The 22,295-nt window shown below is 36.2% G+C and overlaps 1 protein-coding gene across 1 annotated transcript; it reads left to right on the forward strand.

The window, feature by feature from the left end:
• The first annotated feature begins 2,098 nt into the window (after nt 1-2,098).
• On the forward strand, nt 2,099-15,716 carry LOC148846047 (Putative methyltransferase family protein). The gene is made up of 7 exons (XM_088955912.1): nt 2,099-2,730; nt 4,850-4,886; nt 4,985-5,134; nt 13,918-13,962; nt 14,099-14,428; nt 14,517-14,619; nt 15,409-15,716. Exons 1-7 carry the CDS (start codon nt 2,690-2,692, stop codon nt 15,489-15,491), a joined length of 789 nt encoding a protein of 262 aa, XP_088812038.1. The 5' UTR covers nt 2,099-2,689; the 3' UTR covers nt 15,492-15,716.
• Nucleotides 15,717-22,295: the final 6,579 nt, after the last annotated feature.

Here is a 22,295-nt window from a genome sequence, read left to right on the forward strand (position 1 = left end):
ATGAGAGAGGATAGGTAGGAATTAGAGATAATTTATGAGAGAAACTCTCTACTAAATTAGAGATAATTTAGAAGATAATTAGGAAGTAGAGATAATTTTGGAGAAAGTGGGGGATAGGGGGTAGTTTAGGAGTAATTTTAAGAGAAGAGATTATTTAGGTTGTTGGGAAAGTGCATCTCATTGGTTGTTTAAAAAATGACATGGAATTAAAAAAAATAAAAAATACAATAAAATGAGAAAATAGATAAATAGCTTCTCTTAAAGGAGAGGCATGCTAACATAGCAAAATTCAATATATTTATCATATAAAATGTAAAAATTAGATGTGTATGATTAACTGTGTAGATCAAGGTTTTCAAACCGCCGTTGACCTAGATGGCCGGACCATTTAGCCCGGGAACCGTCCAGGAAAGCGGTTATGTTTTAGCCCAAACCCAGTTTTTGGCCAAAAACAGTTGAAAATGTCAACAACTCATTAATCGAGCAGTCAAACTGTCAACCCATTCAACGGTTTTTTACTATTTTTTTTATTTTTAATTTGTTTGTCATAATGAGTTGTTTGTTTGAATCGGATGGTCGGACCATCGACTCAAAAGCCGATGGCTAGAACGATTTTGTTTTTGGGTTGGTCCCTGCTACAGGGTGTAGTGTAGACCAGTCCACACCCACCAATTTTTAAAGGACGCCTACGTTCAATAAAGGAACCTAATGTCTAGTAGTAACTAGGTGTAAATGTGTAATGAACGAGCTTGTTGTTATTACAAATATTGGGCATAATGGGGTGAAAAATAGGAATGTTGGAAACTTGATTCTTTGGTGTCAAGGTGTAGCATCCAATTTTTGCTCAATCCACAATCAAAACCTCCAATTTACTCCAAACATCTAATCAAACCCTTTTGATCCCTTCGAAACGCCAAAAAACCCAAAGAACTAGAATTTTGTCCCTCTCTCAAATTCATGGTTATATTTGATTGACACCAATCTGATGGCCTCGATCAAATCCTATCTATAGATAAAAAATACTTGCCCATAAAGTCTTAACCCAAAATTCTCCCATTTACCCCTCATCCCAATTTTATCGAAATACCCTCCATTCCAAATCTCCAAAATATCCTTCACTAAATATCCAAAATACATTTGACAAAATTACCTAGACACACCCCTTCTTTCCAAATTCCAAAAATCTCCTCTTTCATGCCAAATGACCAAAATACCTTTCATTCTAAATCATTGAAACATACCTGTCGTTTGACAAATTATCAAAATATCTTTTACTTATAAAATTCCCAAAATGCCTTTCATTTCCTAAATGACCAAAACGCCATCATTGAAACATACCCTCCAATTTCCCAAACTACCCTAATACCCCATCATTCCCAAATTTACAAAGTTCCCAAAATACCCCATAACCGAATTACCCCCCAATACCCCATCATTCAAAATTTCACAATTACCCTTCATTTGCCCTAATTCCCAAAATACCCCTCACTTGAACCAATAAAAATTACTAAAACACCCTTTCAAAATAATTCCTAAGGCTGAGTTTGGAAAGAGCACAAATGCAAATCTATAAAGTGCAAAACCTTATATTTTGTATTATTTTGTATATATTTATGAATACATATTGTACTGCTTCCAAACTGAGCCTAAAATACCTTCACACCAATCATCAAAATAAACCGCATTACCCGTGACATTAAAAGCTTGAAGTCAAATTTTTCACAGTTCCCCATCTTGTACTACCAAAATTTCCCCCTCAAAGCCTAAGAATTTCTAAAATACACCCCTCAAGAAAAACTAATTCTCCCAATTAAAAGTTTGGAATAGGGTGGATTCGAGCCGAGCCGAGCCGAATAGTATCAGGTTCGAGACTATTCTACAAGGATCGAGCTCGAATTCAGCTCGAGTCAAGAGTTTATAAGTTCGACTCATTTTATATTTTATAAAAATATTTAAATAATATTTTATAAAAATAAAAAAATATTTTTTATTTTATATTTATAAACCGAATTTGAACAGCTCGTAAAAAAAAGATCGGCTCGTTGCCACCCTAATTTGGAACCCCCTTAAGTCTTAAACCTCCTCAAAACCCCACTCCGATCCAGACCACTCCTGAACCTTGTCCTTAACCCCCCCACCCCTCGGTTGGGCATCACGGTAAATTTTTCAGTTTCTTTTTCCCCCAAAGAGAGGAGCCCTGTTAGAAAGAAGAGGGGTTCCCGGGAAAGATAGGAGGGGTCTCTTGTTGTTTTTCTTCTCGAACAGGAGAGAGAGGCTCATCGGAGAAGAGAAAAGAAAGGAGACAAGGGAGTTCTCTTCGAAGAGAGAAGAGAGAAAAAGGAGGGGCCTCTTGTTGTTTTTCTTCTTGAATAGGAGAGAGAGAATCGCTTTGTAGAAAAAAGAAGGAGACGAGAGAGGTCTCTTCGAAGAGAAAGAGGGGGGAAAGATGAACTGAAGTTCGAAAGGGGGAGAAAACTCTGTTCGCTGGTCCTACTCCCTAGTATGCGCGTCAAGCTCCGAAGAAGAGTTCTCCAAATTGACGGTTGAGCAGGAGAAGGAACCCTTGTCTTCTCCATTTCTATATTTGGCGGAACGTTTCGCCATTGGTGATTCTGTCTTCACTGTCCTCTTGCTCGAAGTCCAGTTGGAACGCCTTACCTAAAAAAATCCTAGAACGTTGAACCCTAGAATGCCTAACCAACAGCGGGTTTTCCCGACATTCACACTTGGGTTAGTTTTTTTTTTCTTCTATTATCTGAATTAAAAAATAAAATAAATAAGAGATAAAAAGGGGAAATGCTGGAGTTGAATTCCATGGCACTTTGAGGGTTGAATTGTTTACTGTTTAGATGGTCCTGATAGGTCCCAGTCAAAGCTATTTAAGAGATTTGTAAAATAATATTCTGCTTGAGGTGAGAATGAACCTTGTAATTTTATTTGAATTCTGAACTGTTTATCTTGCTAAATGATGGAGTTTAAATACAAAAAGGACTCAACTACTTCCCTAAACAAAAGGAGTGGAATGGCTAATTGACAATAAAATAGCTAACAATAATGGGATTATCCTCTCTAACCTATTGACCGATTCCTATGCAAACAAAATAACAGCAATAACAACTAATGTAAATCTTTAAGTTGTAATCTGTAAGCCCATGGTCCAGGTCACTCGTTGCTTTGCATGTCCCATGCAAAGTGATGCATGCTCAATCCCCGCACCTTGGATTCCTGATAGGCACTCGAGTTGATCTTCTTGGCTTATCATTGCCCCCTTCTTTCAGTGGAACCTTGTCCTCAAGGTTCAAGTTGATATACTTGTTTCGCTTTCGTCATAATTTCCTTCAAGCAATGGCAACTGCGGTCCTTTGCATTTGTGCCCCGGTTCAAATTTCTCATCGCAATTAAAACAAAGGCCTTGATCACGCCTCCTTTGCATCTCAGTCCAAGTGAGTCGTTTCATTGGTGAAGCAGACTTCAGTTTCATTGGAGAAGAATCGATAGTGGTCATATTGAATGGACGTGTAGCCTTCTCTTGACGGTTCAACTGCTCATCTCGCATCCTAGCCAAACTGATGGTTTCCTTCAAGGATTTTGGCTTAAACATCCGAATCCCACTTGCTATTTCAATTTTAAGACCTCCCATAAAGGTGCCCACTAATGCCTTTTGAGTCCACCCCTGCACTCTATTTCCCAATCTCTCAAATTCCCTTTGGTACTCATGTAAGGATCCCGTTTGTTTTATTTTTGATAAAGACTCGTCAAAGTCTTCACAATCCGTTGGACCAAAATGAGACCATAATTCCTCTACAAAAATATCCCACGACACCTCATTCCCTTCCTCATGATAAGCCCTGTGTAACCACTACCACCATTGATTTGCTTCTCCTTCCAGACGAAAGGAAGCCAAAGACACCTTTTGTGTTTCCAAAGTGCCCTGGTATTCAAAGAATTGGTCGACACGCGTGAACCATTCAGTCGGGTCATCACCAAAATACTTGGGAAATTCGTGCTTAGCCAACTTAGAGGAGAACATTGGTCGTCCCCTTCTGTGTTTTCACGAGAACGCCCGTTGGAGGACTGTCCGCTGCATTCGTTGACATTGCTAGAGGTTGGTTCTTGCCTTGTAAGAAAAACTTCGGAGATCTTGCTAATAGCAGTCTCTAGCTGATGTAGTTTGTCATTAACATCCAGCTCCATTCTGCTCAAATTAGCTTGAAGTCCCCCAAGAATCGCTTCTAAATTCTCGATTCTTTCTTTGTTCGTAGCCATAATGTATAGCTCTGATACCACTGATAGGTCCCAGTCAAAGCTATTTAAGAGATTTGTAAAATAATATTCTGCTTGAGGTGAGAATGAACCTTGTAATTTTATTTGAATTCTTAACTGTCTATCTTGCTAAGTGATGGAGTTTAAATACAAAAAGAACTCAACTACTTCCCTAAACAAAAGGAGTGAAATGGCTAATTGACAATAAAATAGCTAACAATAATGGGATTATCCTCTCTAATTTATTGACCGATTCCTATGCAAACAAAATAACAACAATAACAACTAATGTAAATCTTTAAGTCGTAATTTGTAAGCCCATGGTCCAGGTCACTCGTTGCTTTGCATGTCTCATGCAAAGTGATGCATGCTCAATCCCCGTACCTTGGATTCCTGATAAGCACTCGAGTTGATCTTCTTGGCTTATCACCTCCTCTATTTGGGGTGGTACTAAAAAGTTTGATTGAAAGTTGTGTTGCAAAACTAAAACATGACTGCTTATCAGACAAAAGAAGAAGAAGAAAATGGTTTAAATTGCTTCTTGTTGAACCATTTTCTATATGTAATACTTTATTATGCCCTGCAGTTGGGAGAAAGCAACAATAATGGCATCAAATTCTGAGGTAACGGAGCCTTAATGAACTCTTGTTTCTTCTTATTTCCTTTGTCTTTGGGTTTGTGGAAATGATTACAATTCTTCAACTCCTTGAAACATTTGAAGAAACCAGCACAGGAGTCGTTCCCTTTCTTTTCATTACCAAACAACCAGAACCAATCTGGATTGGGATTTCTCTTTGGGTCTAATGAAAAGCCTCTTCCACCACCACCTCCTTCTGTTGAAGTTCTTACCTCTGAGGTAATTTCTTTCCCCATTTAATTGTTTTATGTTTTTCAATTTCTTCATTATCTTTTTTTATGTTAGAATGTTTTCTCCTCTAACATGGAAAGATCAATGATAGAATGTAAATAATAATGATCATTAATTATATTTTGACAAACAGATGATGCTGAAATCTGATCCTATATATTAATGGGACTTTGTTATCTGCATTTGAACTACTGATTTCTACAATCATAGTATTTTCTTTCTAATTGCTTTCATTGCATTTATTTTGAATATATCTACTCTTATCTCTTAATGTGCTATTCATTTTCTTGGTCTATCGGAAGCCCAAGTTTCTTGGGAATAATCAGATTAATAATTGAACCAGACCAACTCTAGTAAGGCAAATATCTTCATGTATTTTTGTCTTGGGAAATATTTGGAGAGTGGTCATGCCATAGTTGTCAAGGCGCGTATATAGAGGTGTAAAGTGGGCCGTGCCGTCCTCCCCAGTGGAAAATTTGGGGGTTGGCCCGACATGGCCCACGGCCCAAGGCTGCATTGTTTTTTTTTATTTTTTTATTTTTTTTGAAAATTTTGATTTCTTTTCTAAGTAAAATTGTAAAACTAAAATATTTAACTTTCCTATGAACTCTGGGAATTAGGAACTATTTAAAAAATTAAGAAATGAGAAATCTAAGTTATTTAATACATAAATGAAAAAAAAAATACTTAACCAAATTGAAATAAGAATGATGGAATAACAAATTGGAAGAAAACTAGGAATTTCATTTCATTTAAATTTGAATGGCACAAATTAGTGAATTACAAATACAATGATTGGATCATTGCATACTTGGATGAATGAAATATAAAAATGGAATAAATTAATAAAATATAAAAAATACAATATGGTTACAAATTGAAAATACAAAATTGCATTGTTAAAAAATTACAAAAATATATCAAATAAATTAAATAAAATTTAAAAAATTTACAATAATTTGAAAAAATGAAAAATTCTACAAGTAGTCAAATTCATGAATCATATTCATGACTTTCATCATCTGCTTCAGGTGAAATGTTCGGTGTTGTATCATGCCCTCATTTGTCTTGTAATCTATCTTTTACATCTAGCCAATCCTTGAAGCAGATGCACATCTCTATGCTCTCATCGTTCATGCAACTTCTTTTGTCATCCAACACCTTGGTACTTGCACTAAAACAAGACTCCGATGGAACTGTAGACACTGGAGGGGTTAGTAGATCACATGCTATGGCGGCGAGAACCGGATAATTTTTTGAGTGTTCACTCCACCAGGCTAAAATATCAAAATTATTTGATACTTCACTTAAATTAGAAAAATTTGCTTGCAAATAAAAATTAAGTTCAGTAAATGAACTTGTTGTAGAACTAGCAGATTTTTGCCTTCTACTTATTAAATAAAAATGCTTTTCTCTTCTACTATTGGGTTCAAGGTCAGAAGTAGAAGAAGAAGATGAACTACAACTTCAGATTCATACAAACTGTACATTTCAAATAATAAATTATTAATTTCTCCTTTTTTATTTCTTATATCAATATTCATATTTTCATAATATGTTTCAAGTAAAATATCTAAACCATCTTTCCTAATTCTAGGGTCTAATATTGTAGTTAAACATTAAAGGGGAGAAATGTTCTCCCAATATTTTTTAAATTTATTTTCCATAATTTCAATAATACATTGAAATCGTGGATTATTTCTATATTTAGCAAAACAATTACTAATTACCATTAATTGATATGGTAAATTACAACTAGTTGGATAATAAATTCCAGATAATTCATTTGTTGTATCATAAAATGTTTTAAAAAATCTCTTATACAGACTACAATTTCCCAATCTTCCTCAAATATCATATCATTAGGCATTTTTGAATTATAAAAATCAGAAAGAATTTGTTTATGACATATACAACTTTCTATCATAGCATAGGTAGAATTCCACCTATGCTTTAAATCTAATATAAAATGTTTATATTTTAAACCATAATTTTGGCATAAATATTTAAATTCTTATTTTCTTGCCCCTGAACCTTATATATATAATATAACTTGCTAAGTATATCATACATGTAGAACAATCATTTATATTAGCTGAAGATCCAAAGCTAGAAAAATGGTTGCGTAGTTCTGTAAACCCACAATATAAAAAAAGAAAAAAAAGTTTATAGGAATACTATAAGAATTGATGCTTTAAAAAATTTTTATTCATATAAACAAAATTTAATTTCTTTGTTAGCAAATCTTAATTCTAAAATTGCAATTACTTCGGATGTTTGGACATCCAAATTTAATATTAGTTATATTTGTGTTACCGATATGATATATATATCTATATATATACAATTTTTTTGAAATATGAGTAGAAATAGTATTCAAGGCATCTTGAATACATAAATTTAAGATGTGACATGCACATCTAATGTGAAATAATTTACCATTTAAGCATGATTTTAATTGAAATTTTAAAATATTTATAATCATTATTGCTGTCATTATCAAAACTAATAGAAAACAATTCATAAGCATGCAAAGTATTTAAAATACTTGCTGCAATAGCTGAGCCACTATGTGGCCATTCAGGCCTAGTAAAACTTAAAATTCTCTTATTCAAAAGCCAATTTTCATTAATGAAATGGTCGGTAACACAAATATAACTAATATTAAATTTGGATGTCCAAACATCTGAAGTAATTGCAATTTTAGAATTAAGATTTGCTAACAAAGAAATTAAATTTTGTTTATAAGAATAAAAAATTTTTAAAGCATCAGTTCTTATAGTATTCCTAGAAACTTTTTTTTTTCTTTTTTTATATTGTGGGTTTACAGAACTACACAACCATTTTTCTAGCTTTGGATCTTTAGCTAATATAAATGGTTGTTCTACATGTATGATATACTTAGCAAGTTCTTGTCTCATTTTTTCTTGTGAATATCTAAAAGTACCAAAACTAGTCTCCCTCCCAATCTGTGTTTGGGTTGTTTCTCTCCCTTCATCTTCCTCTCGCTCATGTGTGAGTAGATGTCTGCTCAAATGACCTGTACCACCCTTGCTACAATAACAATAACTAAAGTCTTTCCTACATTTTTGGCAAGCGGCCCTTTTCCCCTTCTCAATATCCTCTACTTTGAAAACTTTCCAAACCGGGCTTCTTAGCTTAGAAGCCCTCTTTTTTCCCCTAGTATCACTACTACCGGGGGTGAAAGTTCCACTTCCATGGTGAACATGTTGGAGAATCGGTTTTGAGAAGAGCCAACCATTTTTTTAATTTTAAAAAGATAAAAATTAATCTAATTCGACTCACCCGGATTGCTGTTTCAAAATCCCAATTTGATTTCAACGGTTGAAGCCTTTCAACGTCCAAGCCTCCCGAATTGAGATACTTGAGCTGGTTGAGCAAGCCTTCTTCTTGTTGAAAGTCGAAACTTTGATAAAGTTGAGACTTGAGAATTGGAGAATGCAGAATTAGACAATCAACTAATCAAAATTTCTCAGATTGTAGATAATTGAGAATGTATGAGTATAAGAGAGAGAGAGAAGAGATTAAGAGAATTGTTGAATTGGTGTGATGAGAATGGTGGAGGATAGGGCTATTTATAGGAATTGAACATAATTCAATTGCCTAAAATACCCAAAAAACTATATGTTATTTAGTTGTTTGGAGGGGTATTTTGGTCATTGTAACTTTACCCAAAATGCCCCCCTAAACTAGTTGTTGTATAGCTGTTGGGGGGTATTTCTATAAACCCCCCAAAAGTGTCGGCCCATGGGCCTCGAACCCCCGACCTAGCACTTGGCATGGCCCGTGGGTCTTCGTGCCAAGCCAGGCCAGGACGGTCCAAAATCGTGCCGGGTTATGGGCGCTTTTTGGGTTTCACCTCGCCTAGATGCCATATGATATATATATCAGACATGATGCACCGAATCATTGTTTTTATTTATTTCATAAGATAATATGATTTTACATTAATTTCTTATCTTGTCAAGGTTTCTGATAAATCATATTTGATGTTGAGTTCGAGGTGTATGATATTTGAAGTCAAGTTTGAGGGTTCCAAGTTGTACATCTTTGAACAAGAAAGGGAATTGATCATAGAAGAAGGTATGGAACAAAAACAGGGGCTCCACCCCTTCTTCATTTTGTATTTTGGAATAAAAAACGTTTTCCTCCTTATCAATTGACTAGTAAGCCTGTGAACTTGGTCAGTCTGAATAGTTGACACATTTTCTGAGACTAGGCATTTTACATGCCTCGGCTGTCATAGTTAGTCGACACATGTATCTGGAGTAGTTGACTACTTTTCACAGTTTTAGGCATGCATGCCTCGACTGTCATAGTTAGTTGACACATTTGTTTGGGTAGTCAATTATTTCTCACAATTAGGACCAATTTGCTTGATAGGCAGACCAAATACTTAGAAACGTTGGCACATTTTGCCCAGAGGTTTGGAAACACTTCCATTGGCTTTCATAGATATTTTCTTAACTTCTATAACAAATTTAAGCTTAAGAAAGCCAAGGAACCAAATCCAATAGGATTATGGTTTCTAAGAGTGATTGACTTCAATCTTGTTGAGCATTTATGAAGTGCATCTGATATGTGCCTTAGGATAACTCACCCCTAAAAGCTAGCTGTTAGGGGGGGGAACCCAAGCACATATATACCACACAACAGTATGAAGTATCCCATACTACCGATGTGGGATATCTCACATTAGCATCCTATACTACCAACGTGGGACAAATGGATCGCAACATTCCACCACCCCCCGCAGTCCTGACACCCACGCAGGCTGGCTTTGCACTAGTCCACCTAGTCCTGGGAACACTGCAATACCGACGTCACCACCTGTGCTGCATGATTACAACTGGGAGGCATGGTGTAGGCTCTGATACCATTTGATACGTGCCTTAGGAGAACTCACCCCCAAAAGCTAGCTGTTAGAGAGAGGGAACCCAATCTCATATATACCACACAATAGTATTCCATACTACCGATGTAGGATATCTCACATTAGCATCCCATACTACCAACGTGGGACAAATGGATTGCAACATCATACAATTGATTTACATCAAGATTCTAAAAGAGATAAAAACAAATAAATACAGCTTGATGTTGATTTTTGACACCTTGTTGAGTTGTAGTAGCAGATCAAACTTTAGCAGCTCCAAAGCCCCTTTAAGTTCTTGAGCAACCTTCCTTGGTGCTTGAATTTCTTGGAGCCTCCTTAGCTAGAGAGAGGATGATGTTGGCCAGTTGGTGTAGATTCACAATGAAGCTTAGACAATCACTCAACAAAGGTTCTAGTCCACTTGATCAATTGTACCATTCTAGCTCTTTATGTCTGTTAAGCACATAGAAGCTTACTAAAGATGTTGCACACTTAGATATGGCATTAGTACTCTCAATGTGTTTGTTATCGTCGAAACACATAGGGTCAACAATCTCCCCCTTTTTGATGACAAACCATTGATATAAAATAATAATAAAAAATTAAGCTTAGTATGAGAGTACTATTCTCCTGGATCATGCTACATAAACAGTTAAGCTCATTGATTTTTTTTGATGATTAAAGTTAAAATTTTATTGATTTCAAAAATAGTAAGTAACAGTTACAAGCATCCCAAGGAGAGCACAAGGTGCAGCCTCACACTTAAAGAAAAAGCAGCAAGAGATTTATAACTGTGCCCAAAACAACTGATCCCTCATTACCCCTTGCTTGGCTAAAGAAGCAGCCAAACAATTAGCTTCCCTCCCCACCCATTGTATAATTAGATTCATATGTCGTGTTAGCCATTTGAACTTTTTCATTTCATCTCTATAGTACCATATCACCGAATCCAGATTCTTTATCCAGCCCACCACCACCACCTTAGAGTCCCCTTCTATCACCAAGTTTTCAACATCCATCTCTTTTGCTATCTGGACACCTTGTAATACTGCATATAACTCAGCTTTCAACAAGTCTCCAATCCCCATCGGTGCTGAATAGAGTGTTTTTAGATTTCCTTCCTTATCTCTTATGGCCCCTCCAATTCCAGAAACACTTGGGTTGCCTTGACTGCTTCCATCAATGTTTAGTTTCAAGAAATCATCAAATGGAGGTACCCAAGCCAACCTTGTTCTGGCCTTCTGCTCTGAGCACGAAGCCACCAAGTACCAGTTCCTCCAAATGTCATCAGAGAAGCACTGTTTAAACAGATCCAAAGTTAGTAGCCAATGTATTACTCTATTCATTACACAGTCTAGAACTTGCTGTTTGCTTCTCTCCTCTTGGAAGATCCTAGCATTTTCTTTCTTCTCGCAAGGTTTAGATTACCGCTTCTCTAGTAGTAGTACATCTCCACATTAATCTTCCCCTCCTTTTCGGCCAAGCAAAAGTTGAAGAATCAAACAGCATCTTAATGTCCGTTGGCACATTCCACCAACACCAAAACAAAGAAAAGAATTTGCTAAATGGTTCAATTTCAGCATATATACCATTTAGCTTCTCCTGAATCATAGAGGGGATTCTCTGAGTATTCACCCCTTAACAATGTCATCTCATGGGGAATACTATTCATTCAGTTCCCACTTGGATCCATCATTATTTTGATCATCACTTCCCCTGAATCATTATGTGGACCCCTTTGATTCATATGGGGTATTTTTCTGTACATCTCCCCCTGGATTGTTGCATACATATATATAAGAGGTAGAACTGAAATCCCTCCATTTTCATCATTTGGTAGATGAGATGAAATTCTCCCTTTTACTTTGTGAAGATGTATTTCTGTTACTGACATATTCCTTCATTTCATACATATGGGAGGTATGCTGAAATTCCTCCACTTTCACTTGGGAGTTGAAATTTAAATCTCCCTTCTTATTTGGGAAGATGCATTGCTTTCATTGGCATCTTTTCCCTCATTTCTTGCAACATTTCTGCAACAATCATTTTTCACCAATAAAAAATTTCTCCCCATTTTGTCATCAATAAAAAGGAAGGGGCAGGGGTTTAACATAAGTTCTCATCATGCATCAATTATCAAGCATATGATGAGAGGGAAACTTTTCTGAATGAGGCTTACAGTTGGAAACATTAATGGCTCGACCTCAGCACTAACTGATAGCAAATGCTATTCTCTCAAAAATAAATCATATAGATAGACAAGTTATAGCATGGGAGAGAAGCATAGTTGTATCTATTCAGCAGTTGGTTAACATCATATCACAAATCATAACAACTGAGAACATTCTCATCACAATAATAATATAAACAATTTAAGTTCTAATGAGAAGCAAATCACATATCATATATCAAATACAAATTGTACCATTCATGCATTCATTCAAGGCGCATTTTACCTTTTCTGTCAAGGAGGGAGTGCCTTGACTTTCTTGAGCATTCATATGCTCTGAGCTATATTATGCTCTGGGGGTTTATTTTCAAACTCTCCCTTTTTTAGATGCTTTTTTTTTTTTTTTCATTCTGTGGCATCATTTTCTCTCTCTCTCATAAAAAATTGTCATCTTAAGCATTAAGATGCTCTAGGGGTATAAATTCTGAAGCTCCCCCTTTCGACAGATGCCTTTATCAAATTATGGCATAATTTTCTCTTTCCTTCTCATCAAAACACAGGTACACCATCACAATGAGAGGATATACATCAGACCAGTTGGAGAGTGCCTAGATCATATATTTTCCTACTGATTTTTGAAATATGCTGAGTTCTCATATCTCAGCTCTACCAATCATCTCCTAGCTTGTTTTGGAGACAAATCCCTTTGTTTTGCCCTTGAACTCATAGGCTGAATTCCCCATATTTCTTGTTGGGTTGTAGTAGCAGATCAAACTTTAGCAGATCCAAAGCCTTTAAGTTCTTGAACAACCTTGATGCTTGAATTTCTTTGAACTTAGCTGGAGAGAGAATGATGATGGTGTAAATTAACAATGAAGCACATTTAGCCACTTGGCAGAGCTTCCACTTGATTAATTGTAGTGTTCTAGCTTTTTATATCCATTAAGCACAAAGAAGCATAATAAAGATGCTGCACACTTTGATACACCATTATTACTCTCAATGTGTTTGTTATCATCAAAACACAGTGTGAACAGGTCTGGTGTTAGCAGATCATCCTTTGAGTGTAGGTTAGGAGCAAAAGTCTTCCCAGGAGCCTCTAAGGCGCTTTGATACCAAGTTGTAAGATTTAGGGTTTACTTGAGGAAGAGCCAATTACAAATGAGAGGAGTGTGTTACTATTCATACCCTCAAATTTGATATATATTATGAGAAGAATATTACAAGAAGCCCTCAAATTTGATATATATTATGAGAAGAATATTACAAGAAGCCCTCAAATTTGATATATATTATGAGAAGAATATTACAAGAAAGCCATTACTTGGGTGCCCAAATTCAATTAGGCAAGAAAAAGGCCGAAAGCCCCTTGCCTTATATGTTCTCAACAGACCCATCTTGCTCGAAGGACATCTGCTTTTTTCTTTAAACTAACAGTTGCTTGGATTGGACTACCTTTAAAACTATATAGTTCTACCAAACAAAAATATGAAACCCTATGGTTCTTAATTTCTATATGAAAGCACTGCCTTGTAGACAATATTTTTTCAGTATGCACAAGTCTTTATGCACTTTGATTTCAATGCCTGTGAAGGAAACTATCATGATTGTTTATGATCCCACCTTTCAAATGTTTGCAAGTAGAAGATGAAATCAGATCATCCATCTACTACCCTTTCCTTCAATTGAGTAATGATATTCTTTTCTCATGGATTTCAGCTTGGATGTGGTCATGGACTTCCTGGGATTTTTTCATGCTTTGAGGTGAGATATGCTAGTATCTGTACAGTAGAGTATACAATTTATCTTAATCTGCTTGTATTTATTTGGTTCTATGACATCCAGGCTTCAAATTTTAGTTTTCTGTGCTTTTGACTATTTTTAAGCTTTGTTCCATCAGGGTGCGTCTGTGGTTCATTTCCAAGACTTCAATGCTGAGGTTCTACGATGTTTAACTATACCAAATGTAAATGCGAATACCTTAAGGGGGCCTCAACAGCTCTATTTGGCTACAAACGAGACAGAAAAGACACAGGCAGAAGTCCGCTTCTTTGCTGGCGATTGGAGTGAAATACATCAACTTCTTTTCCATGTATGTGACAAAGATTACCAGAAAGGATCAGATTCTTCATCAGGGCAAGATCCACCTGCAGGTTATGATGTTATTTTAATGGCAGAGACAGTTTACTCAATTTCTTCTCTGCAAAACCTCTATGGACTAATAAAAAAGGCATGTTTAATGCATTTTCAGTTGCTTTTGCTGATTTACTAATCATTAAAATTAATTGCACTTTGAACATTAAAATGTTTATTTGCAGTGCCTGAGCTGGCCCCATGGAGTTGTTTACATGGCAGGAAAAAAGCATTATTTTGGTGTAGGAGGAGGAACAAGACAATTCTTGTCTGTTGTAGAAAAAGATGGTGAGCTATCACCTTACGAGATACCATTGTTGTATTGGATAAAGGAATCTATGTTCTATTAAATCGTAAAAGATGTAACACACTATTTTTAAATGTATGTATTAATGTGCATTAACATACAACAGTCTTAACATCACCAAAATGTTGAATAATGATATATTGGCTATAGTCTTTCATTATCATTGTCAACATCATCATCCTTTTCTTATAGTGTTTCAAATGTTTATGAGTATATAGGACTAAGCTGTACTTTTATCCCTTTTCTTGTGGTGTGTTTATGAATATATAGGACTAAGTTGTACTATACATCATCATTATCAACATTCTCGTTGAGATGTACGTTAATGATTTATAAACAAGTTGCTTGCAAATTCAGTTGATAAACATTTCCTAACTGCAACTTTATAATTAGCCCCAGCTTAGTAGAGTTAAATGATTTCTTCTTTTGATTTCTTTGATTTGACTTAATTCTCTATTTAACTATTACTATGATAGACTACTATACACACACACACGCACACAATAAATTTCGTTGACAAATCAGTGTATCCATCATCCACTTATTAATCTCAGTTCTGCAGAGCCTTCTTCATAATGCTAATAATGCATAATAGTTTTGTATATTAACCTGTATATTGGCAATAATGGTATTGCCATCTGCAAACCATGCTCATGTTGTGTTGTCTGTGTACACAAATATAGAACAAGAGGGTAGCGTGATCATTGTCCTTTTACAGTTCCTCACATTTTGGGGTTGCTAAACAGAATGACCCTTTTATCATCTTGCAGGACTTATGGAAGCTAGCTTGATTGCAGAAGTTGCGGATGGTTTGTCTAATTTACGGGAGGTATGGAAGATTTCATTCAAGTAGACTGCTATACATGGACTGAACAGCTTTACATTCAAATGAGCTTTACTTGCTCACAATTTGAACTCTGATACCATGAACCGAATTCAAAAGCTTCCAATTTTCAGAAAAAGTGGAATTTGAGGGCTAATGAAGTCTGCATTAAACTCGAAGTTGAATATTTTGCTCTCTTGTTTTTATATTTCAACTTTCTGTTTACAGCTATGGATAGCTTATTTATTGTCTTTATCTTTTTCACTTTTTGTAGTAAGGTCTACATTGGTTCCCCTTGTTTGGATTTGATCATGCAACTCATAGTGCACACTGCAGTATGGCTAACTGAACCGATCCAAAAGAAAGGGGCAAAGCAGTTCCGAGAATACCAGTATTCTCTCAGAGATTTGCCACTCTCTGGGTTCCAAAATAGATTAAATCGTATTAGCCAAAGGAAGAAGATTGTGTATGTAAATATCATTAAAAAAAATTCAATGCTGGATTATATTTATGCAATTGAGGTTCGAAGTATTGGGGAAGAATCTAATGATGCCAGAGACCTGATACTTTGACCAATCAGGGTTCTCCGAGAATTTTGATGAAAGCCCACCTGATTGGTTACCACTTTTATGATGCCGGTTTGATTGGTTACAGTTTTTCCATGTCTTTCCAGCATCATAGTCAAACTATTACAAATGCCAAAGCTTGAATTATTGATATGTATTGGCCTATTGGGTGATAGATCATAGATGTGGTTTAAGTTTATAAATAAATGGCATAGGTGGAATGTCCAAAAGCTCAAATTTATTCCACCCGTATACTCACCACTACTCCCACGATCATGGTTTTTAAAACCGGATGGGATGGTTGGACCGGAAAACTGGGAACTGGTCACCTGACCGGTTCTGTTTTCTCCCAAAACTGCTTTTTTCTTCAAAACTGTTGATTTTGGTCAATAAACCGCTAAACTGTCTGGTTAACCATTTGAACCGTTTGAATGGTTTTGACCGTTTTTCAAAATTTTTTAATTTTTTTGTCAGAATGGGCCGGCCGTTTAGGTCGGACGGTCAGACTGTTTGAACCAGTAGCCAGACCCCTGACCGGTTCGTTTTAAAAAACCATGCTCATGATATCAGTTTGTATTTGATTTGTATTGGTATGGGCATGTTGGCCAAGATAAATTCCTAATTTTTAATAGTTTTTTTTTTTTTAATTTAAATTTTTCTCGCACTCCTGATCTCTTTCATCAACTCTTACATTCAAGCTCTTAATTATCTATTTTGTCTAAGGCAACTATTCAAATTTAAATCTGTACCTTTATTGAATTCTCCTAATTATTATTACTCTATTTTAGGAGTGATGCAGTGGCGCAGTATGGGCATAAAAAGCACATTGAATGCCATGAGTAGTCGAGTAGAAACACAAACACCCAATGCAGTAAAGCTGCATCGATGGGTGAGTCCCCAGGTAGATCGCCAACAATGCTAAGTCCTACATTGAATGAATGAATGATCAATGACGTACAATTGTAGATGATGGTGGAATGAATGGATGAGAAGATCATAATGTTTAACACTGCTGCATTCTAAAATTAAGTTGTAATTCAAACAAATGCCATCAAACTGTTGCATTTTAGAAGAAGCACAATGCGACCAAACCAAATGCCAAACTGCCATAAGTGGAACTGAACTATGCTCAAGGATAGGATAAGAGCAAAGTGGGAAATATTAGATGATGTATATGTATGAAATAGGCAGATTTCTCTGTCCAGAAAGATTGGTGTGGTGTCTCTATGAATTAAACTACAGATATACATAGATACCAAAGGAAACAGGATATAAAATTAGACTATTAAACTAAGAGAATTGATAAAGGGGACTAAACCTAACTAGTTGCAAAGAGGTCGACCACCCGTCCGAAGTGGAGAAGCACATTCGAGAGACCTTTGACTTGAACCTTGGGCTCTGATACCATGTAAAATATATGGAGAAATATTTGGCTCCTTGAGCAATAAACACTAAAATCAGTGGTCTATGTCCTTCATTCTGCCACACCAGATTAATGAATGAAGGCAGGACTTTACAATGGAGTTAGGTTAGTTTGTCCCCAAAACCCTAAAATTCCTATCCTCTTTCTTCTCTCCTTTAGTGTGACTATCATCGACTCCTCCCACCAGAAAACTTAAATCACTATGTGGGAGTGTTATAGTAGGGAATCAATTGCAAAATGGAATCTAAGGCATGGTTTTCAAAACCGGACCGGACCGGACGGTCGAACAAGAGGTGCCGGTTCTCGTTTTTTCCAAAATCAGAATTTCTTCAAAAACCGTTGATTTTGGTCAGCAAACCATTGACCCAGGCGGTTAATCATTCAAACTGTTTGAACCATTTGAACGGTTTTGACTATTTTTTAATTTTGTCAGAATGGACCGATCGCTTGACCCGATAACCGGATCCCTGACTGATTTGATCTCCGGATCGGTTTTAAAAACATGGTTTAAGGCAATAAAGGTGAGTTGGTGCCAATATCGTTCAGACCGTCTCTATCGAAGAGCTTGCATATGGAGCAAATTGGTTCTATATGATTTCCTGAATAAAGTTGCAGTGTGTTTCAAAGACCATACCTTGTATAGTCATGCCAATGAAGGGTCGATGAGGGTAGGAAGACAAGGAAGAAGAACCGATCTATGAATTATTTATTACCATGTTTTGTGTTTCCGATTGAAGTATTTTGGTGAGAGAACTCGGTTACCGGCTGCTAATCATGCCAATGAATGGGAGAAGAGAATGGAGGAGAAGAATAACAAGGTCCCTGTAATTAACCTAACATCATTTATAAGTCCTATAATGATTCATTAATTTGATGTGGCAAGATAAATGATGTGGGCCAATAATAAACATTTTTATGATGAAAGCATCCTTTCTTTGAGGAGATAAGTGAAACTCAACTATTTGAGAACACTATAACATTGCATTGGTTAAATCTTAGAAAATACATTACTATTTATAAAAGATAATTCCATATGAAGAGACCTCATAATCTATTTTAATGTCTCCTAGCCCATCTCAACAAATTCTATCTTATCATATCATAACAAATTCAATCTCATGATATTCCTTAAAACTTGAGCTGGTTGAGTAGAGCAAGCCGCCTTCTTGTTGAAACTTCAGTAAAGTTGAGAACTTGAGAACAATCAATCAAAGTTTATCACTTCAGAATTCAGAGAATGCATGAGAAAAGAGATTAAGAGAATTGTTGAATTGGTGTGATGGAAATGGTGAAGGATAGGGCTATTTATAGGAATTGAAAATAATTCAATTGCCCAAAGTACCATAAAAACTAGATGTTTTTTAGTTGTTGGGAGGGGTACTTTGGTCACTGTAAAGTTATTTATCACTTTATCCAAATACCCCCCTAAACTACTTGTTGGGAGGCATTTGTGTCAATTTTCTCCCCCCATAATTAAAATACATAAATACCCCTCTATATAGCTGTTTGTAATTGTTGGGGGGTATTTCTGTAAATCCCCCCAAAAAGCTGAAACTAGCAATTGGGAGGGGGGGTGTCTTCCAAATGGCTAGTTTTCATGCAGGCCGTGCTACAGGCCCGCGAGCTGGGCCATGCCAACCTGTAGGCTGCGGGCAGCATAGTACACATAGTCGTAACGTGCTGTACTGGCTCGTGGACTCTAAACCCCTGGCCTAACATGACCCACATGGTCATGCGGACCTGGCATGGCCCGCGTGCCGTTGTGCCGGGCCATGGGCAGCCCGACCCCATTAACACTTCTATGTTTTCCTTTTTTTGTGTGAAATTTGATTAAAAGAATGAAAAGCATGTTTCTGAAGCTTCCATTTCCATTATCTGAAATGGAGGAATTGGAACTGGATAGCAACGGGATCCATCCAAGCCAACGTGAGGTGTTGGGTCTGGGTTAACCTATTAATCACAATCTTGGATAAAAAATTCATACATTTAGTGAAACTGTCAGAAACAAAAAAAAACTATGAAAAATTTTGGCAATGTTTAAGATCATGAATGAACTCAAGTAAGCCATATCTAAATTATTTTGAATTGGCTACACAAATTAACCACGACTCTGATGTTCCACCATGTCTATATCATGACAATAATGTACTAGCTTAAGGGCCTTATGGCTCCATACCTCAGTGTAGTTGTCATTATCAATCATCTGTAGCTGCATGATGAATTCCCCTGCAACTTTACTAAAATTCTTTAAACTCTAATAAAAGAACAAAAGGCAAATAAAAACTTGAGTAGACAAAATATAACTTAAGTAACCAAAATAAGTTCTAACTAGGAGTATCAATTGGATTGGATTTGATCCAATCCGGTGCAGTCCAATGTGAGTCCATTACAAATGGACCTGGTTCAATCCAGTCCAATTAATATTTTGGACCGGTCCAGAGATTGTCCAATCTGTTCAAATTCTGTTAATATAGGTTGATTTCAACTCGAACCTGGTCCATTGATACCTATGTTCTTATCTTCTATCAATGGATCAGATATTGGCTCAATCCCATATAAATTCATTATGATCGGACCAGATCCAATCCAATATGTCATATTGGTCCATCTAGTCCGTCCAAATTCAATGTCTTATTGGTCCATCTAATCCGTCCAAATGGATTTTGATTTGGATGGAATCCAACCCAAAACCGGTCCATTGACACCCCTAGTTCTAACCATAACCAACTACATTTTTTTTTCAAAGATAATAACCATAACCAACTACATTGTTTTTCAAAGATAGCCATAACCAACTATATAGTCTCAACAGAACAATAAAACAATTTCCTCATACTAAGAAAAACAAGACAATCAACATACCACACCTTGAACATCAAGAATAGTTGTTTATGGGCTCTATTTGGTGATAATCATCATGCCTTTCAGGTATTTAGAAGAAACTGGGCTCTATTTGGTGAGACCATATGTTTATAGAACCCGACTGTTTAGAAAATTGGTCCAATCCTAACCAAAGATAGTTCGACTCGAAGAACTAAATACTGAATTGGAGACTAGGCTAGCCCAACTCAATGTCCAACATAATTTGCAAAACTATAAGCCTAGAATATAAATTTATATAGTATGGTTTCAAGTTATTAGGTGTAGACAATTTTGGTTACATTGACACCCAATATATGTAGGTGTGCCTCACATAGTCCGGCTCTTTCTAAGACTGCCAATTTTGCCAATTTAGGTGCAAGACCAAATGTATTGCACCAGACCATAGTCCGACTCTTCTATTCCTTCTTCCCCATGCAAAGATGTTTCTCAAACAACCTCTATATACTTATACAACAAGTACATGATGATGATATTTTAATGCCGGATGTCCAACAGTTCCAATTGTTACTGGGATGTTACTAGAATCCTACACTTTGACTCGTTGGAGTCTAAGGTGCTTTGGTTGAAGGAAAAAGCTAGGCTCCCTACCTTTCCCTACCTTTTTCCTTCAAACCAAACACAAGCTAAAGGCCTGTCTGCTAATAGGAGTAACTGTATCTATCCTCCAAACTTGTTGCTTAAGGCTGTCTTTGGATTCTTATCTTTTGGGTGGTTATTTGTGTTGGTGTTTTAGTTAGTCTTGGTTTTTAATGAAAATTTCCTTCAAAAAGACTCATTTAAATTTTGAGCCATAGACAGTCCACAGATCTTTCAGATGGCAGCATTGTTGGTAGCCCAAATGGGCTCCATGTGCCCCCCTCTCTCCCACCATGGTTGGTGCAGTGAGCTTCAACCCAAGAACCTTTGCCACGTGGCTAAGCAAGTCATTTTTTTTTCTTTTATTTTTTTAATGGAAAGGTCAACGCTTTTAGTAGCCCAACTTTATTTTCTCGATGCAACAAAATGCAAAAGCTTCTCAAGTTTTTTTTTTCCTTTTCAATATTGTGTTATTGATGTGGGCCCAAATGATTCCATGATATATATATATATATATATATATATATTCCATTGAGTGTTCTATATATACCCATATATGTTATTATTTTGAATAATGAAAAAATGAACTAGAATGAACTCTGTAACCAAACAAGTTATAAACTTTACTCATTCTTGCTGCAAACATGTTACAAATTTTCAAAGCTTGGAAGACCAAAATTTGGTCTTTCTTTGTTTGACAATGAAAGGCAGGAAGACCTATGCCCTAGAAAGAAGTTGGATGCCCAAAATGGCAAAAAATCTGGAAGCTACAAATGAAGCTTCTGGTCTTTTTGCGCCAAAAATCTTTCATTTAACAGTTATATAGATCACGGTATACTAGGATACTTATCAAACGGTCTACATCTTTAAAGACAATACCTTGGTCTTTAAACCCATCTTTCTAGACTGATATTGTAAATTCTAATGTTTATGTTTTGGTATTTGGTCTCACCACTAGTAACCCCCTCCCCAAAGTCGGTGGTTTGTGAGAATCGAATCCACGTCTATGCTAGAAAGAACTAGCTAGCATGCCAACTGAGCGACCCCTCAGTTGGAAAATTCTGAGTGTAATGCTGACCCAAATCTTGAATGAATTTGTGCCATAAGGTAGTAAATCTGTTCATGCAGTTGTCAAGTTTACGCTTTCCTATCCCCATTTGTAGACTTGGGAGGTGTTTGGCAAGTCCTTTCATGTGGTCTTTTGGGTTTTTCAAAACTTGGAAGAAAAAAATTTGGTCTCTCTTTATTTGACAATGAAAGATAGGAAGCTAAAAAGATCTATGCCCTACAAAGCTCATGGAATCTCAAAATGGCCAAAAATTTGGAAGCTGCAAATGAAACTTTCTCGTCATAGTATACTTATCAAATGGTCTAGATGTTTAAAAG

Source organism: Nelumbo lutea, chromosome 7, assembly GCF_056320005.1.
Source record: "Nelumbo lutea isolate HS-2025 chromosome 7, American lotus-T2T, whole genome shotgun sequence".
Lineage (NCBI taxonomy): Eukaryota > Viridiplantae > Streptophyta > Magnoliopsida > Proteales > Nelumbonaceae > Nelumbo > Nelumbo lutea.